General features: G+C 45.7%; 1 protein-coding gene across 4 annotated transcripts in view; it reads right to left on the bottom strand.

Annotated features, from left to right (window-relative positions):
- SEC24C (SEC24 homolog C, COPII coat complex component) overlaps positions 1-18217 on the bottom strand; it is a 110808-nt gene extending 92591 nt beyond the window's left edge. For 2 of the 4 annotated variants that reach the window (XM_073560042.1, XM_073560043.1), the window contains exons 1-4: positions 18061-18217; positions 5449-5639; positions 4369-4458; positions 4017-4158 (exon numbers count right to left, since the gene is read on the bottom strand). In XM_073560042.1, the coding sequence (XP_073416143.1) occupies positions 4017-4158; positions 4369-4458; positions 5449-5611 (395 nt within the window). In that variant the 5' untranslated portion in view covers positions 5612-5639; positions 18061-18217. The remainder of the gene's footprint in view (positions 1-4016; positions 4159-4368; positions 4459-5448; positions 5640-18060) is intronic. The other 2 variants (XM_073560044.1, XM_073560045.1) reach the window with 2 other exon arrangements.
- Between the last annotated feature and the right edge of the window lie 2591 nt (positions 18218-20808).

Raw genomic sequence — 20808 nt, 5'->3', positions numbered from 1 at the left:
TCGACAGAATGGCCTGCTGGAGAGGTCTGGCGTGAAATTGGGCAAAGGGAACCGCCTCTATCGCTGCCACCATCTTTCCCAGGACCCTCATGGCTGTACGGAGGGACGGGGATCGTGTGATCTGCAGCGATCGTACCTCCTGCTGCAGGGAAAGGATCTTCTCTTGAGGGAGAAAGACCCTTGACCGACGAGTGTCGAACAGTAGGCCTAGAAAGACCAAACGTTGGGTAGGAACCAGACAGGACTTTCTCCTGTTGACGATCCACCCGAAATTGGAAAGAGTGTCCAGGACGATTAACAAACTTTGGTGAGCCTGTTGAAATGAGGGAGCTTTGATCAGAATATCGTCGAGGTACGGAAAAAGAGTGAGACCTCTGACTCTCAACAAAGCCATCAACGCAGCCATGATCTTCGTGAAGACTCTGGGAGCGGTGGCGAGACCGAAGGGCAGTGCGACGAATTGGTAATGGTGCTGCCGAATCGCAAAACGCAGAAACTTCTGATGTCCGGAGAAGATTGGAACATGTAAATAGGCATCTTGGATGTCTATTGAGCACATGAATTCCTGCTCCTCCATGGAAGCGATGACCGAGCGAAGCGACTCCATTCGGAAGTGGCGAAGGCGGACTCTCTTGTTGAGCAGCTTGAGATCCAAGATGGGACGAACTGCGCCGTCTTTTTTCGGCACTACAAACAGGTTCGAATAAAACCCTGTGAAGCGCTCCGATTCGGGAACGGGCACAATCACTCCAGAACTGAGAAGAGAGGCGATAGCCGTAGAGAACCCCGGGATCAAGGCTGGATCTTTTGGAGGCCGGGATTCGAAGAAACGATCCCGTGGAAGAGACACGAACTCTATCTTGTATCCTGAGGATACGACCTCCCTGACCCAAGCGTCCTCTACGGAGGCCAGCCAAACTTCTCTGAAGAAAAGAAGTCGACCTCCCAATTGGAAGGGCCCCTCGGGTGCCCGATGATAGTCATGCTGATGTAGACCGTCCAGATCTAGATCTGGACGGTCTGCCCTGGGAAGAGTGGGATCGCCAGGAAGGAGTGGGTGTGAAAGAAACTTTCTTCCTATCCTGGCGTGCCTGCGATCTCTGTTGATTGGAGGAGTTGTCCGCCGTATTGAAACGGCGGAAAGTCCGAAAGGGTCGAAACTGACGCCTTAGTGGAGGTCTGGACTGAGGGAGGAGTGAACTCGTGCCTCCGGTGGCGTCCTTAATAATCTGGTCCAATTGGGACCCAAAAAGGCGCACCCCTTGAAAAGGCAGGTTAGTGAGGGACTTTTTAGAAGACAAGTCCGCTTGCCAGGCCTTTAGCCAAATAGTACGTCGAATTGCAACTACGTTGCTTGACGCCTGAACTGCGCAGGATGCTGCATCCAAGGAAGCGGAAAGAAGATAGTCCCCCGCAAGGGAGATCTGATTGGCGAGATCGGCCAAACGCTCCGGTTGCGCCTTATCTAGGATGCCCTGACTGAGGTCGTCTGCCCACATCGCTATGGCTTTTGCTGCCCAGGATGAAGCAAAGATTGGACATACCGCCGCTGAAGCCGCTTCGAAAGCAGACTTTGCCAGGGATTCTATAATCCTGTCATTAGAATCTTTTAGGGACGCCACGCCTGAAAGCGGGAGAACCGTGTTATTGGAAAGCCTGGACACGGGCGGATCCACCGAGGGAGAAGCAGACCAGTTGTCCGTGAGCTCCTTAGCAAACGGATAGAGTACGCCGAGACGCTTCCCTCTTTGAAAGCGTCTGGTCGGATCTTCTCTTTCCCTGGTAAAAATCTTTCCAAACTCGGAATGGAAAGGAAATACCCTGGAGGGAGTTTCTGCCCGTCTGAATGAAACCTCCTGATCTGAGGATTTCACAGGGGATTCAGCAATATCGAAGGTATGATGGATCGCTGCAATGAGGTTCTGCACTGTGACCTTCATGTTCGCATCCTGGTCTGAATCCAGCTCTAAAATCCCCTCAGATGACCTGTCCGAAAACGCTTCACCTGACTCGGGAGAGGAGGCCTGAGAGGGAGGTTGCTGAGACGGGCTATGCGGTGAGATGGGGCTAGGAGAGGATTCCGGCTGGGGATCTCGCCTGGGTCGTTTGTGACTAACGCTGGCTGACTCAGATGGAATCTCTTGGGACCTGCTGGGCCCTGCCGAAGTGTCCAGGGGCAACTTATCCAGAACGGCAACTAGGGATTGAGACACCTTGGTGAGGTCTGCCACTGATTGAGATAGAGAGGAGGCCCAGCCAGGCATGGGGGGTTCACTCTCACCTGGGGCCGTAGATGGCTCCTGGGCGGCGTCCGACTGAATTGGATTGCTACAATCCAGACAGAGGGGAGAGGACTGACCTGAGGGAAGTTTGCGATTGCACGAAGAACATGCAAAGAACTTGACTAGGGTGCAGGGGAGGGCCATAGAGCGGGTACGATCAGATTTCGAGTTAGACATAATGAAAACCTGAGGTAGTGCCAGAAGGTTGGGGGACAGAAAGCGGAGAAGGGTCAGTCTGCAGTGCAGGGCTACTCCCGGACCGGTGTCCCCAAGGCACAGGCTGCTGGATATCCGGAAATGTGCGTCCGGCTGACAGGCTGTGAAGATGGTGCCTGCCTGTAGAGAAGCGAGCGTCCAGGAGAAGGGGAAGGGCGGAGCTCGCCGCAGGGTTACCCAATCGCTGCCCTCTGGCCATAACAGGCTGAGCAGGAGAAGGAAAGGCGGGGGGAGGGCCTGGGGAGAGCGGGAGAAAAGCCCGCTTAGAAGAAAGGGGCGGGGGGCGTGGCCGCGACGCTGCGGTAGGCCCGAACAGAAGCCGGGGCCTAAATTTGCTGTGGCGGCCGCCTGTCAGCAGGGGGTCGGTGCGGAGGTCGGGACAAGGACGCCGCCGCTGGAAGCCGCTTCCCAGCATGGAAGAAGGGGAGGGAGAGGCCCTGTGCTCTCTGTCCCCAGAAAGGGGGGAGGGAAGGGGAAGAGTGGAGGGCAGCAATATAAGGATGATGTGCCCGTAGGGTGGCTGCGGAGAACCGCAGCGCCCGCATCCCTGTGCCAATGAAGAGGACCCCCTGTCCGTCGGGAATGGGCAGCCAGGTAAAATAAAAAAGGCCATACTCACCCATCCCCGATCCATTACCTGGATTGAAGAGCTCCTGTGTCTCCTCCAACCGACAGGCTCTGGTAGGCGAGTGGGTGGGAGACTGGCGACAAGGACCCCTGGAGTCGCTGGCACGTCTTGGTGTCGGCGTCCGTCTGGGCTGCTGGTCCTGTCGCGGAGAACTGCAAGGATACGGGGTGGCAATACACGCCGTACTCGCAGACTCCATGTGGGAGTACAGATGTGACTGTTCACTCTGTATCCCTCCGTAGAACCTGTAAAGGAACGACGCACGACGAGGTAGAGAAGGGTCTAATGAAAGACCCGTGTCCACCTCCTACTGACACTAAGCTAAACTGAGGAAATCCCTGCCGGTCGGTGGGGTGTACACTGCGGAGGAGGAGCTAACCTTTTTTTGCATAGTGTCAGCCTCCTAGTGGCAGCAGCATACACCCATGGTCTCGGTGTCCCCCAATAAGGCGAACGAGAAAAAGTGCAGAAGTTGCTGCACATAAACGGTCATACTTTATTATAGTGCACCTCAGATACACCAGAAGTGGACCCTGACCCTGCAACCATTTTAGCTTCCTCCATAAACCACAACAGCCTGAGACATCAGTGTGCGACCACCTCTCTGCTGTACATTGGGGGCAGAGGGCAGGAATGCAATGCATGGCATTTGGAACTTGTCTAATGCATAGATGAGGCCCTCATAATGTGATAGTTTTCCCATTGGTGGAAGTCTACCTAATTATATGTAATGCAGATTTACTTTTCATTATCGAGGAGAATATATGGTAAGTGCCATGAACATGTGGCCACAGATTGGACATGAACCTGTGCATTAAAGAGTACCAAAAATATGGCAGCACAATTACAAACGTAATACATTATTCTGGTAATAAATGGGGATTGCACACCTCTGCATCTGATTGCTTAGTGATGCTGGTCCATTCTGCAAGTCACCTTGGCCACCATACTGGTTGTATTGCATCTGCTCTGAAGGAATAGTCATCCCTGCTGCAGTTTGGGCACCTGATGTCGGTGGAGATCTCACGGGACCTGAATAAGTAAAAACAAACAAGAGCCAAGAGTAAGTTACAATCGCAGCGATTCTCACAAGAAGCAACAGGCAGGATAACAGCTCCCATTGGAGTTCACTGATTAACGCAAGTTAACTATATGAAATGATTTATGGAGTTAATGCAAACAGTATTCACAAGTCTGATGGGAAATCCTTCGCAAAATGGCCAAGTAACAGAAGAAATTTACCTATATAGTGAGAGGTAATAGGAGAGGAAGTGCCAGAGGTGAAAGACTCAGGAGACCCTTTCTGAGGGTATCCTGAGTTAGAAGAGAAACCTGGAAACACAAACAGGGATAAAAGGAATATAAGACGACTAGGGGAAAAGATTGCAGAGCATAAAGACAATATGATTTGTCCACCTAGACACCCAAAAAAGACAAAAGCAAAACAAAAAAAAAACATCCAAACCCAGACTGTACAATTAAATTAAAGCAATAGTTCAAACACAGGATTATGCTGTTAATGTGGAAAATGATTGGGGAAAAAAAAAAATCTACCAGCAACTGTGATTGTATCTGTATTTGGAGCAACATTTATCATTATGTGATGCTAGGAACTACAAGTACATCATGAGCTCTGTGCAATGGATGGCATAAGTAATTACTCATAAAAAGGAAAAAAAAAAGCATGAAAGTGAAGAACAGAAACTGTACAAGGTTAATGGCTGCCTTGCACCTTATATGGATATGAGGAAATCTCGCTGTTATGTCTGTGGTTATATGACATGTTTTAGGCATCTAACTGCGCTTCTTAAGCCTAAGAGCAATAAAGCTTAAAATAAAAAAGATACACTAGCGACAATAAGGCTGTGGGCACGAGGCACCCTTCAGACAGGCAGATGTCAAGTTTTGCCAAGCAAAGTTGCTTCAGGAAAATGCTGGCGGATGTTTTCTGCAAGATGCTTCACTGGCAGCTTTTCCAGGGTCCTTACAGTGTCTTTTACACTATAGTGGAAAGTATAGAGAGCAGGCCGCTATTCGGAGGAAGCCGCCCCAAGAAAGAACCCACCACTCCTTTTAATCACTTCAAGGTTACTTAACTCTGAAATGGTTAAAAGACGTGACATAAGACAGAACATGTTAACAGCATTGTTGCTTTTGGCTTTGCTGTGCCTCCCCCGTGTGCACACAGCCCAACTAATTCACAAGGGAGCATTTATTAAAAATTTCATCCCTTTAAAAAAAACAAACAAAAAAACAGACCAACGATCATGATATAGCCATGGGAATGCATCCTCCCTGCAATAGACTAAAAACCATCATTACCTTGTGAGGGTCCATGTTGTGGGTAACTTTGCACAGGTCCATTATACCCAGGATACTGAGGGCCCCCTGGAATTGGCTGTCCCCCATAGCCTGGCTGTTGGTATCCTTGGGGTAGTGGCTGCAAGTAGGGTGCAGCTATGTGAGGTTGCTGGTTTACGTTCATCTTGTGTACATCCCCAAACTGATCCTCTCTGCAAAGGCAAATTATATTCACATTCCATGAGTTTAACATATCACTTCGATAAATTCTTCTGTTCACAACTTTTTTTTTTTTTTTTTAAAAAAAGCATCACTTCACTAGTGCTTCTAATACAAGTTCCCTGCCCCTATCTTATACTTACTCACCACCATCTTAACCTTCTATCGGCGCTCCTGTCGGTCTCCAGAAGTTTGTGACCTCCTGGATTGCTCCAGCGTTTCCTGAGGAAGCCATGGGTCACTCTTCAATGCAAGTCTACGACAGCCTCGCTCCAGATCTCAGAGTTACACCGAAAGCTTATGACAGTTAGGGTATGTGCACACGTTACGGAACTCCCATGGAAGATACCGTGGGAATTCCATTCCGCGGGAAAACCGCATTTTAAATTCCCGCAATTTTCCCGCAGAAAAACTAGCGATTTGCAAGCGTAATTAGCTTGCAGAATGCTAGCGTTTTCCAAGCGATCTGTAGCATCGCTTGGAGAACTGATTGACAGGTTTGTCACACTCATCAAACAAAGTGTTTGACGAGTGTGACCAACTTTTTACTATTGAGGTGGCCTATGCAGCATTAGTAGTAAAAAGATCTAATGTTAAAAATAATAAAAAAAAAAAAATTGTGTTTTTCTCACCTTCCGATTATGGCTTAATGTCATAAATATACTGTAACTGTCTGTACCTTTTCCTTGTTGTTAAAATTGTTAAATTAATAAAAATAGTTTAATAAAAAAAAATTAATGAGCATGCTGCGTATTTTTCTGCGATGCGATTCCACCACGGTAAAATCCGCAGCATTGCGGAATCTCATAGGAATGCATGGGATGCTTTTTTTTTGCGTTTTCGCGACAAAAACGCGCGTTAAAAACCGCCGCGAAAAAAACACGTGTGAACGCAGCCTTACTGAGGATTTCCAGCCAGTCAGAAATAGTGGTCATAAGATGGTGCCGCAGGACGGGAGCAGAGCCAATAAACAGTGAAGACAGCGTTGTGTAAGCATAATATTAGGGGTCAGGGACCTTAGATTAGAAGCACCTCTACAGTGCTGGAGAAAAAAAAAAAAGCTAAAGTGCATAAAGGGATAGGCTAGAACGGTAAGCACAGGATAAAGGTATATGCCTTGTTTTAGAAGGAAGGGTACACTGAGGTTTAATTGTTTAAGTGAGAGTCTAGGTGCAGATATTGTAATAGCAGTATGTCACATATAGTATGATGCTGCACATAGACAGTCAGTTAGCCCATAGTATGAGCTATAAAGGTCAGGGGACGAAGGATGCAGTCCAAAACGCGCGTCGGGGTACGTGCCGCGCCTACTCAGCATTCTATCAGGTAATTATGCCTTTATACCTTATACTATGGGCTCACTGACTATCCATGTGCAGCATCATACTATATGTGACCTACTGCTATTACAATATCTGCACTTAGACTCACATTTGCTCTAGCATATCCCTTTGAGCACTTTAGCAAATTACACTTTTACAACTAAAATACCTCCTTAGTTGAAAGATTCTGGCCTTCTTTTGGATATACTATATACTCTATGCACTTTAGAACTATGATATTGTCCTTAACTTTCGGTTAGGTCTGTCCACTTGGACACTAGTAAAACTATCTGTATTATAAATCCATCAGTATTTAATTCTCTTTTAGTGCATTATCTTGTATATATTACTATTGTGTATATCCCCACAGCTTGTTGCTGCTTGTATGTGCAGGCACTCCTGTTAGTTGTGCCACCAATTCAACAATGTCTTTAATAAAGGTGTTTTAATTTTCAAACTACCCTTTGTATTCTGTTTTCTGATTCTTTCCTGACCTATATTCGGGTCTGTTTCCATTGGTATCACTATATCTATCCCAAATGATCTGCCATTCCACCTTGTGCACATATACCGTATATCACTATTACCACTAATGCAATTGATATGGAAGTAAGTAATGATATATATGTATTGTCTCGGTTCAGTATGTTTTGATATATAATCAGTAGATTCCCGTATATTTCTTTTAGCAAAAGTTTTTCCATGCTAATTATATGCAAGATATGGAATTTGCCGGTTTGATTTTAGTGGCTAGTGGCACTAGAGTTCTAGTCCTCTTCCTCCCTGAAGAGACAATTTGCATAAATAGCATATTTCCCAGAGGAGCATTGCGGCTTTAAAGGGGTTGTCCGGGCTTTTCACATAATCTCAGTGCATATCTGGGCTGCAGAATGCTGACAATAAGTAATTTACCTTCTGTGGTCAGTTTGCAGGGTTTGCTAGATATCAACTCTTGCTTGTAAGAAAAACGTCCGGGGGGGGGGGGGGTGTTCTGGCATTGAAATGAGAACTGGTCGTTTCCTCTTACTCTAATAAAAACCTGCCCTCTATAGCAACAACCCCACCCTCCATAGCAACAGGCCCTCCCCAACCACATGAAGAAGCCTAGCCCTCCTCACACAGTAACAAATCCTCCCCCTCTAGCAGCCTCAGTGCAGAGAGCAGAACCGCCAAGCTGCTCCTCCCCCAGACACACACTGAACAGTGATCTATGGAAAGTGAAACTATTGAGGAGGAAACGACCAGTTCTCATTTCAATGCCAGAACACACCCCCCTGGACGTTTTTCTTACAAGCAAGAGATGATATCTAGCAAACGCTGCAAACTGGCCACAGAAGGTAAATTACTTATTGTCAGCATTCTGCAGCCCAGACATGCACTGAGATTATGTGAAAAGCCCAGACACCCCCAGTTAAGTCTCCTCATCTTGACATGCTTAGCATCTCGTTCTCCGCAAGGAGAAATTATACTTCTTGGATATTCTCTGAAAAAAGGCCAAGAAAGCAAAAATACTGCCAGGGTATGTAAACTTTTGAGCACAACTGTATATCTAGGTAGTGATGAGCGAGCATGCTCGGGTGTCCTCTGAGTATTTTGGTGTGCTCAGAGATTTAGTTTGTGTCGCCACAGCTGCATGATTTGCGGCTGCTGGACAGCCTGAATACATGTGTGGAATGCCTGTTTGTTAGGGAATTCTCACATGTATTTCGGCTGTCTAGCAGCCACAAATCATGCAGCTGCATCGACAAAAAGCAAATCTCTGAGCACAGCAAAATACTCGGAGGACACCAGAGCATGGTCAGGAAAACCTGAGCAACGAGTATACTCACTGATCACTATATCTAGGTCTAGTGGAATATTCTCCAAGTGGCACAACAAAAGGTTGTAGTGTTGGAGTGCTCACCGATCTGCTGTTTGTCTTCTCTGTGAAAAAGTCTGGTAGTAAATAAACTAGTCACTCGTTTTTGCCATCTCCTGACAGACTTTCAGAAAGTGAGATCAGTAAGTACATAATGTAATGTAAGGGTGTGTGCACACGTTGCGGATTCTGCTGCAGAATTTTCCACGCGGATTTGTGTTAAACCGCAGGTCAAAAGACCTGCGGTTTATCTGCGGTTTAGCCGGCGGGTTTCCCTTGGGGTTTGACACCTGCCACGGAGCAGGTGGCAAACCGCTGCGGAATCCGCACAAAGAATTGACATGCTGCGGTTTTGAAACCGCAGCAAATCCGCGAGGAAAAAGCCGCACTGTGTGCACTGCGGATTTCATTTCCCATTGACTAAAAGGGTACTGAACACCGCAGCAGAAACTGCTGCAGACCCGCAGGACCAATTCCGCGGCGGATCAGCAGCAGAATCCGCAACGTGTGCACAAAACCCTAAGGCTGTGTGCCCACGATGCGATTTTTAAGCATTTTTGCCGCGATTTTCGGCGCAAAAACGTTTAAAAATCGTGTACAGAACTCACCCCATGCATTCCTATGACATTCCGCACATGCTGTGCTAATGCTGCGCTTTTTTCCACGGCGAAATCGCATCGTGGAAAAAAATCGCAGCATGCTCATTCTTTTGCGCGGAATCGCAAATTGCTGTGATTCCGCACCTATAGGAATGCATGAGGATCGCTTACTTCCCGCATGTGGCTATTCCCACCATGCGCGAAGTTAAGTGTCTCATGTGCAGTTGGTACCCACGGTGTGGAGGAGAGGAGACTGTCCTCCAGGCCCTGGGTACCATACCCCTGTAAAACAAAAAAAAAAAAAAAAAACCAAAAAAAAAAAAAAAAAAAATCGGGGTATATTTACCTTCCGACGTCCCGCGCTGCCTTCCCGGCCTCAGCGTTCCCAGTAATGCCTTGCGGCAACTCAGGTTCTGTGATGACGTGGTCTCGCAAGATTGCTATAGCAACGCGAGACCAACGTCATCACAGGTCTCGCAAGGCATCGCTGGGAACGGGAGCGTCGCTGAGACAGTGCGGGACGTCGGAAGGTAAATATACCCTTATTTTTTCATCATTTTTAACATTCTATCTTTTACTATTGATGCCGCATAGGCGGCCTCAATAGTAAAAATCTGGTCACACTCGTCAAACACTATGTTTGACGAGTGTGACCAACCTGTCAATCACTTTCCAAGCGATGCTTCAAATCGCTTGGAAAGTGCTTGAATATTGCACGCGAAAATCACGGCAAAATCGTGATCATAATCGCGGTGAAATCGCATGGAAAAATCGCGTGATTTCTGGGAAGGAATCCAGTTTTCAGTGTCCGGATTTAAACGCTACGTGGGCACATAGCCTAAAAGTCTAAAACACTTTGTACATATTTCATGTTCATTCTCTATCTACAAAGCACAGAAAAAATAATATACGCCTGTTTATCTGGAATAGGTGTTCATTAACTTGTAATCTATATATATATTTCAGGTTCATTGCATGTCCAAGAATCACAAGAAATCTATAATACCTCTCCATATTTTTGGACCAATAAGTTATATTCATTCTTTTAATGTATTCCTTTTCTTCATTAATTTTTAGTACGTCCTGTTTTTGGCACAAGGTTGGAGGTGGCTAGTTTTATAAAGCTGGGAAATTAGCATCACATAGCCTTTCCTAACAATGATACTGAACAAGCCATAATCGTAACAGGCTAAGAGGTTATTAAACAACATATCCCAACCAGTCAAAAGGGATAAAGAGGTATGAACAAAGGCACTTAATTTCAATATTTTATTCATACATAACTTAAAAAATGTATCAAAAAGGGTACTTCATTAAAACTATTAAGAGGAAACCAATAAGTAAATAAATAAGTTGGGGACTTTAGCAGCACTAGGGTGTTTCACGGGGAGGTGGCACATAGACCAGGTCATTTAATTCTCATATGTCTCAACTTAGAAAAAGTTCACAGTGTGTTAACATTAATTTTTATGGTTAATAAAAACACAGATATCAACTTCTCCATATTATTCAAGTCAAGTGACCAAGGAAAGCAATCATTCAAACCTAATGCAACATTGATAATGAACAAGTTTTTGATCTGTCATATTTAAAGTGCCAGACTTAGGGTCCCGTTTCACTTAGCGACGCACCAGCGATCCCCACAACGATACGACCTGGTAATGATCGCTGGTACGTCGCTAAATGATCGCTGGTAAGCTGCCAAACAGGCAGATCTCTTCAGCGACACAGCAACCATCCAGCGATCCTCGGCGGTTGTTGGTACCTTGTCACACAGGAGCCATTCGGAACGATTCCTGCCTGCGTCCCTGAGTTCTGTATCGCCAACGAGGTCGCTCATTGAGTCAAATACAGCGATTTGCGCTGGCCAGCGGGACGCCGACTACGAAAAAATAGCCCAGGACATTCCTGTACGATCAGCGACATCCAGCGGGGGGGCGGTCACCGCTGCTTCTCACATGCAGCGAGATCGCTGGCGAGGTCGCTGTTGCGTCACAAAATCATTAGCGATCTCGCTAGCCATCTTGCTATGTGAGAAGGGGGCTTTAGATGCCAGATATATTCAAAATCTACTTAAAAGGAATCTGTCACCCCTTTTTCCGAGTATAATCAAACTTGTTTTTCTTCTCTTTCAGATTACATCGGGGGCTTATCTACAGCACTACAGAATGTGGAAAATAAGCCCCTGATGTCTGTGCCGGCAGCTCATACTCGAAAAAAGGGGTGACAGATTCCCTTTAAAGTGCAATCAAAGTAACATGGCCAATAATTCCGCAGACTGCTGTAAAGAAATCATGGAAAGAACCAACTACTTACATAAGGATTGATCCAGCTAAAGAAGCTCCCTCACCGTACCCTACAACGCCGTTTCGCCTACCAGGCTTCTTCCATTGGGGGTGTTTGACACACACCCTCAATGGATGAAGGGCATCAATGTCTGACCGTCTGACACCCGGCACGCCCGCTACAGATAGGGGCATCTGTGTAAAAGTAATGGACAACCTCTTTAAAGTCTGAAACCTTGGTCAAAGTTTTCCAAAGAACAAATATCCAACGGTGCCCAAAATTTTGCATCGGGCCAGTTTCCTGTTTATAATTTTTAAAGTTAAAATGAATTTTTTGTGTGCCTAAAATACAAAGGAAATGTGTCATGTTTAACTTTAGACCTTTTAGAGATCATATCATCTTCAACTTGCTTAAATGTTCACAATAACAGTAATTTGGAGCAGGGGTGCCCAAACTTTTACTTGCCACTGGATACAAAATACAGCAACTGTGCAGCATCTTAGTTTTTTCATTAATAATGACATTCTTCATGTCCTAATGCAACAGAGAAGCATTTTACAGATAACACATCACATGTGTATCCTACCAACAATAACAATATCACCTGTAACTTCCCAAACGTCAAGGGCTTGACAAATTCTAGCAGGTTCAACTGGCTCCTAATTTCTCTCTTCTAGGAACTATTTAGGTTAGTGACTGGTGCCTACTTTGCCAGAGATATGACCCATTGACAGCTACAGCTCATTGGGCACCAATTACACAAGCTGGAGCTCAACATCTATACAAAACCATATATTGGATACATAGAAAAAGCATTCATTATTGTACAGGACAATGGAGCTTTACTCTCTGTATAGAGCAGAGTGTCACTGGTTGGATGAGATAACTCATTGATAGATAAACTGTACACAGCATTGTGAAGGGAAACCTCTGCAAGATGTTACACCGAGAGCAAATATACAGACTGGCACTTCACATCCAAACGGACTATGATTTCAGGCTCAGATGAATTAACATTCGGTAAAATTAAAGTTGATGTCCTTAGAAAAAAAACCGACGACACTTAGTGATGTAGTAACAGCAGTCACGATGTAGTAACAGCAGTCACATTGCAGACAGCACATCACTGCAGAACCAGCGAGGAGCAGCATAGAGCATACACTGGATACTTCACTGTGCAATTTTGTAATATTTTCCAAAATTATCTACTCATGGCCCCTTTTTTCACGAATTTTGAGCTATAGAGCTGTGAGCATCTCCTTTAGGCTGAGTGCCCACGTTGCCATTTTTAAGCATTTCCGCCACATTTTTGCCACTGCGGGGAAACGCTTAAAAAACGCGAGGTAAAACGCATCCCATGCTGTGCCAATGCTATGTATTTTTCCACTGTGGAATTGCATAGCGGAAAAATCCGCAGCATGTCCATTAATTTTGCATAATCGCCGCCATAGGCTTGCATTGAAACGCTCACTTTACTTCATGTGCAGATGGTACCCAAGGTCTGAAGGAGAGGAGACTTTCCTCCAGGCCCTGGGTACCATAATCCTGTAAAAAAATAGAATTAAAATAAAAAATAGGGATATACTTACCCTCTGTCGGCCCCCGGAGTCCTCAGCGGCGCTGCCGGCAAGTTCCGTTCCCAGACGTGCTTTGCTACGTCATCAAAGGTCATTCTCGCAAAGCACACCTGGGAACGGAACTTGCCGGCAGCGCCGTTGAGGATTGGAATCGCTGCTGAGGAGATCAGGGGCCGCCAGGAGGTGAGTATATCCATATTTTTTTATTTTTAACACTCTCTCTTTTACTATTGATGCTGCATAGGCAGCATCAATAGTAAAAAGTTGGTCACACTTGTCAAGCACTATTCTGCAATCATCCACCACTGTTGTCTTCCGTGGGCGCCCAGGTCTTTTTGCATTGATGAATTCACCAGTGCTTGCTTTCTTTCTCAGGATGTACCAAACTGTAGATTTTGCCACTCCTAATGTTGTAGCAATTTCTCAGATGGGTTTTTTCTGTTTTTGCAGCTTAAGGATGGCTTGTTTCACCTGCATGGGGAGCTCCTTTGACCGCATGTTTCCTTCACAGTAAAACCTTCCAAATGCAAGCACCACACCTCAAATCAACTCCAGGCCTTTTATCTGCTTAATTGAGAATGACCTAACGAAGGGATTGCCCACACCTGACCATGAAATAGCCTTGGAGTCAATTGTCCAATTACTTTTGGTCCTTTTAAAAACAGGGTGGCACATGTTAAGGAGCTGAAACTCCTAAACCCTTCATCCAATTTTAATGTGGATACCCTCAAATGAAAGCAGAAAGTCTGAACTTCAACTGCATCTGAATTGTTTCGTTTAAAATTCATTGTGGTAATGTCTAGAACCAAAATTAGAAAAATGTTGTCTCTGTCCAAATATATATGGACCTAACTGTAACATACCTGCTGCCGTCCTCAGCTTTTATCAATGGCACGCCAGTCCAGAGGCGCCATCTTGTTACTGTAACATCTCATGGTCCGGAGGTCAGAGGTAGCAATCACAAGCTCTCAATCAATGCCAAGTCTATGGGAGCCATATCATTGAGAAGTGACCCCCAGCTCCTCCAGCAAACACTGAAGCAATCCGGCAGGTGACTGATGGGAGAGCCAGCGATAGAAGGGGAAGACTGCGGCTAAGTAGAAGCTTACAGTCAGGGACCTTAGATTAGAAGCACCACTGCAGCTGTAAGATGAAAAAAATCCCACTGCCGTGCGGCTTTAAATGTTTGGCCAGTACTTCCAGAATGTCACCAGACTGACTTCAATTGCAGGGAGCCATCACCAAGGCCACGTATGTAACATTCCCATTCACTGACAGCAAGCACCGCACATGACCGTGTCATCACAGCGGCCACTCACAGCTTACACGACCCTACAACACTAAATAGGAACCAGGGCTGTGGAGTCGGGAGTCGGTGCTCATTTTGGTGGAGTCGGTATAAAATGGACCAACTCAGACTCCTAAAATATATAATAAATTGGGTACAGTAGTTCAATGCAGAATGTGCTGAATATTTTTTCATAGGAATTTGGGAAAGTTATGAAATGTCCTATAAATGGCTGTTCTATTCCTGATCTAAGGCTACATTCACACACAGCATTTTTCCTGTGTTTTTTGAGGATACGTTTTTCAGCTGCAAAAGCAGATCAGCTTTTTAAAAAACCGCATTACCTGAAAGGTTTTTGAGCTCATAGATGTTTTTAATAGCAAAAGCAGATTAGAAATCTGCTTTATCCATATCTTATCTGTATCAAAAAGAATGAAAGCCGGGTAGCACACAGACTAAAGGCCCCGTCACACACAGCAATCTCGCTAGCGAGATCGCTGATTTTGAGACGCCACAGCGATCTCACCAGCGAGATCGCAGTGTGTGACGGGGATCAGCGAACACCCCCTCCCCCTCCCCGCCGGGTATCGCTGATCGTTCAAAGCCGTTTTTTGATCATTGCTCTCCCACTGACCAGTGCACATCGCTGCGTGTTGCAGCGGGAGCCAACGATCAGCGAGGCTCCCAGCGCTCTAAGCAGGTGCTGGTATCTAAGGTAAATATTGGGTTACTAAGTGATCATGTAGCGATGCACCAGTGATCCTGACAAGGTCGTATCGTTGTCGGGATCGCTGGTGCATCGTTTAGTGTAACAGGGCCTTTACACTCTTTTTTTTTTTTTTTGTTAGCACCAGTCAGGTACACCTCATAGCTGCCCAAAAGGACGCCCAGGAAAGGCATTGCTCGTCTTCAGTAACATGTCAACATCAATTGATAGTTGGAATAAATAGACTGTATTCATCACAACATCATCTTAAGGTGCAGGCTTTATTTTCAAGTGTAGGGGTGTGCAGTGTGAGGTTCTGCAACAGCTGATGTGTGCAGTATGAGGTTCTGCGGAACAGTGAGGCTCTGCCCCCCCCCCCAGGTTTGATCCTGACTATGCCCATGGTGTGAATGTAGCCTGAGGATCTAGGCTTTGTCTTAGCTGAGATAAGTCATAGTGTGTAAATATATGTATAAATATATTATATATATATATATATATATATATATATATATATATATATATACACACACATACATACACACACAGTACAGACCAAAAGTTTGGACACAACTCATTTGAAGAGTTTTCTTCATTTTCATGACTATGAAAATTCTAGATTCACTCTGAAGGCATCAAAACTATGAATTAACACATGTGGAATTATATAATTAACAAAAAAGCGTGAAATAACTGAAAATATGTCTTATATTCTAGATTCTTCAAAGTAGCCACCTTTTGCTTTGAGTACTGCTTTGCACACTCTTGGCATTCTCTTGATGAGCTTCAAGAGGTAGTCACCGGAAATGATCTTCCAACAGTCTTGAAGGAGTTCCCAGAGACGCTTAGCACTTGTTGGCCCTTTTACCTTCACTCTGCGGTCCAGCTCACTCCAAACCATCTCAATTGGGTTCAGGTCTGGTGACTGTGGAGACCAGGTCATCTGGCGTAGCACCCCATCTCTTGCCTTCTTGGTCAAATAGTCCTTACACAGCCTGGAGGTGTGTTTGGGGGCATTGTCCTGTTGAAAAATAAATGATGGTCCAACTAAACGCAAACCGGATGGAATAGCATGCCGCAGCAAGATGCTGTGGTAGCCATGCCGGTTCAGTATGCCTTCAATTTTGAATAAATCCCCAACAGTGTCACCAGCAAAGCACCCCCACACCATCACACCTCCTCCTCCATGCTTCACGGTGGGAACCAGGCATGTAGAGTCCATCTGTTCACCTTTTCTGCGTCGCACAAAGACACGGTGGGTGGAACCAAAGATCTCAAATTTGGACTCATCAGACCAAAGCACAGATTTCCACTGGTCTAATGTCCATTCCTTGTGTTCTTTAGCCCAAACAAGTCTCTTCTGCTTGTTGCCTGTCCTTAGCAGTGGTTTCCTAGCAGCTATTTTACCATGAAGGCCTGCTGCACAAAGTCTCCTCTTAACAGTTGTTGTAGAGATGTGTCTGCTGCTAGAACTCTGTGTGGCATTGACCTGGTCTCTAATCTGAGCTGCTGTTAACCTGCAATTTCTGAGGCTGGTGACTCGGATGAACTTATCCTCTGCAGCAGAGGTGACTTGGTCTTCCTTTCCTGGGGCAGTCCTCATGTGAGCCAGTTTCTTTGTAGTGCTTGATAGTTTTTGCCTCTGCACTTGGGGACACTCTCAAAGTTTTCCCAATTTTTTGGACTGACTGACCTTCATTTCTTAAAGTAATGATGGCCACTCGTTTTTCTTTACTTAGAATTTGTATTATGGCAAGAAAAAAGCAGCTAACAGTCTATTCAGTAGGACTATCACCTGTGTATCCACCAGACTTCTGCACAACACAACTGATGGTCCCAACCCCATTTATAAGGCAAGAAATCCCACTTATTAAACCTGAAAGAGCACACCTGTGAAGTGAAAACCATTTCTGGTGACTACCTCTTGAAGCTCATCAAGAGAGTGCCAAGAGTGTGCAAAGCAGAAATCAAAGCAAAAGGTGGCTACGTTGAAGAACCTAGAATATAAGACATTTTTAGTTGTTTCACACTTTTTTGTTAATTATATAATTCCACATGTGTTAATTCATAGTTTTGATGCCTTCATAGTCATGAAAATAAAGAAAACGCTTTGAGAAGGTGTGTCCAAACTTTTATATCTTGATTATTGTATCATAGAAATGATTAAATGTCTGATGTTCACATTGTACTACAATAATTTTTTCACTTAAATATAAGCAATATATGTGGGAGTCGGAGACGTGGAATTGGTGTAAGGGAAATTGAGGAGTCGCAGGTTTGGCTTACCGACCCCACAGCCCTGAACGCTGGAAAGTGGAGTCAGCGGAGCACAGTCTGCGGACAGAGAGTAGAGCTGATGGTGGTCCTCAGAATGTGCTGCCCACCTTATTGCGGAGCTCTTCCTAATGAATAAGACTGGTGCAGGCCAGGCTGGTGCGGTTACCTAGCAACAAGCGCCCCCCCAGAGATGAGCAGAGCGGACAGTAATATTCCTTATAACGACTCTCATCATTCTCTGTAATAAGGCTCCTTCCCTACAACGAGGAGGCCATAACACAGCTTCTCCGGGAAAGCATCACGCGGTGACAGGGAGGCCGTCAGTATGCAGGTGAGCAGTCACACCTGTCACCAAGAGGCCCGCGAGGTGTCGGCCTCCTGAATGCTGCGCTGACAGGACACACACGCTACGCTGCCGATCTTCCGACTCCAAGGTACACACGGAACCCCGACTTGTTCTTGGCCTGTCCTGGCCCCTCAGGACCGGTGACAGTAACTCACCTCCTTCCGCTCCGGTTCCTTCACCCACTTCCCGTCCGCTTCCAGAAAGCGTCGCCTCCAGTTCCTACCGGAAATGACGTAAAAAATTCGGGCTTCTCAGGCTCTGCCACGTCCACACTCCGCCCAGACAGGAAGAGCAGTCACAGAGGAGGCACTGCGCAGACGCAAGCCTGGTCACGTGACGTTCGACGCGCCTGCGCAAGTGTACGAGGTTTGCCATCATTATTACTGGCGATGCCACTGTAGAGGAATTTCCCCTGTTCGTGTTGGTTGGGTGTACGCTGTAACATGGTGGACTGACTGGTCTGCTTGGGGAAGGATAACATTATCTACTGCACATGATCCCTGTGCTCCCTCAGGGCAGTTCGGACCTATTTTAAAAAACAGCTGTGATCCATCCACTGATCGGCATGCTAAAGCAGGCCCAGTGTTCTCACTATCGTCTCTAGATATAAGATCAGAGGCATAGTCTGTGTAAGGAGAGTCACAGGCTGTGTAAATAAATGTAAAAGCTTGAATGCATAATCCTGCAAAGTGCTTACCCGTATGGGAATAGGAGCCAGGTGTAGGTATGGCCACTACCTCAACGCGCGTGGGGGCTGTGCACATATGCACATGCCAATTTGTAGTTATTTTATCCCACGAATTGAGTTTATGCCTATATTTTTCTTCACCAACTTAGACTATTTGGTGCTGATGCATCACACACAAATTGGATTAAAAAAAGGGTTTAGATACAGGTTGTAATGTAACAAAATAGGTAAACCGCTAAGGGGAGTGAATACTTTTGCAAGCCACGGTACACATTCGGGCTGTAGTCAGAGGAGGGCTGTAGACGCATATGCCTGGGCACCAGTCTGTGAGTTGCCACAGAAGCGGCTTATGCTGGCAGAAGACTCACTGCCACTGTCCCTGGTATATTGTTTCTTTTCCATCTAAAAGCAATCCGATAAGATACTATACTAAAGGCCCCGTCTCACTAAGCAATCTTGGTAGCGAGATCGCTGCTGAGTCACAACTTTTGTGACGTAACAGCGATCTCACCAGCGAGATCGCTGTGTGTGACAGCGATCAGCGAGCGGCCCCCCTGCCGGTATCGCTGATCGCTGCCAGAAACCTCTGGACATTTCTTTGGTCGCTGGTCTCCCGCTGGCCAGCACGCATCGCTGTGTGTGACAGGCGGGAGACCAGCGATCAGCTGTAAAAAATAATAAAAAAAATTAAAAATATAGTTATTCTCACCTTCCGACGTCCCGTTCAGCCATCCCGCCTCTCTCCACGCTCCGGTCCCAGTGATCCTTTGCATGAATGACCGCGAGACTTTGTTATCCCGCGAGACCGTGACATCTCGCGGTCATTCATGCAAAGGATTACTGGGACCGGAGCGTGGAGAGAGGCAGGATGGCTGAACGGGACGTCGGAAGGTGAGAATAACTATATTTTTTATTTTGATTCTATTTTTTACAGGATGGCCAGCGATGCCGGGCGCTCGGCATCGCTGTGCTGATCGCTGGTGAAGATGTCTGTGTGACAGCTCATCAGCGATCACATAGCGACTTACTAGCGATCCTGACACCTTGATATCGGTGTCGGGATCGCTGGTAAGTCGCTTAGTGAGACGGGGCCTTTAGTCTCTCATAGTGCATCTTTATCTTTTCAGGACACCTCGGTTACCTCTTTAGCTATACTTTGACCCTTGAGCTGACATGCCTCCTGCCTGCATGTGAGACGCTGATCTAATGCGCCACAATGCAGAAGCTTGCAGAGCTTTAAATCAGCGATCTGTCAATATAAAGTTGATGTCCCATCATGGGACAATGTAAAAAAAGTTAAAATTGTAAAAATATATATATTTTTTTTTAAAAAATCACAAAATAAAGAACACAAAAAAAAAAGAAAAAATATTAAAGGAGGTGTCCACTACTACTATGTAGCATTTCTATAGCATTGACAGGTGCGTGTCTCCAGAATCATGAGCTGGGCACCACAATCTACTGGACACAACTTACTGGTGACTACAACGTACAAGCACCACAAAGGCAGTTTGCAATTTTCACTCAGCAACATTACTGCTGCTTGTTTCTGGAAAACCAATGGAATCAAAATCATGACTACACCTGTAGATAGCTCCCAAAGGGGTATAATTTCCAAAATGTAGTCACTTGAGGGGAGATTCTGCTCTTCTAGCACTTCAGAGCTCTGTATATGGAGTCTGCAAACTATTCTAGCACAATCTGTGCTCTAAGTGGCAAATAGCGCTGCATCCCTCTCGAGTCTCCAGTGGCTAAGCAGAACTGTACAGCCACATATGGGGTCTTTCTACATTCAGCAGAAATTGTGGGACACATTTTGGTTCCAATTTTACCCATTTCCTAGTGTGAAAATCTAAAATCTGGGGCTAAAACTAAATTTGGGTGGTAAAAATGTAATTATTTTTTCTCCACTGCCCAATGGTATAAAATTCTGTGATACACCTTTGGTGTCAATATGATCACTGCACCCTAGATGAATTTATTGAGAGGAGTAGTTTGTAAAATGGGGTCACTTATGGGGGTCACTGCTGTTCTGGCACCTCAAGGGCTCTGCCAATGTGACATGGCACCATCAAGCTGCTCCAGCAAAATCTGAACTCCAATATGGTGCTTATTCCCTTCTGAGCTTTGCTTTGTGCCTCAAAAGTAGTTTTTCACATATGGGGTATTGGTGCACAATAATTTTTTTTTTGTAATATATATTTTTATTAAAACA

This window comes from Dendrobates tinctorius, unplaced genomic scaffold, assembly GCF_039654945.1.
Source record: "Dendrobates tinctorius isolate UK_male_01 unplaced genomic scaffold, ASM3965494v1 ptg000292l, whole genome shotgun sequence".
NCBI classification, from domain to species: Eukaryota; Metazoa; Chordata; class Amphibia; order Anura; family Dendrobatidae; genus Dendrobates; species Dendrobates tinctorius.
This window is presented reverse-complemented; position numbering and strand designations above follow the sequence as displayed.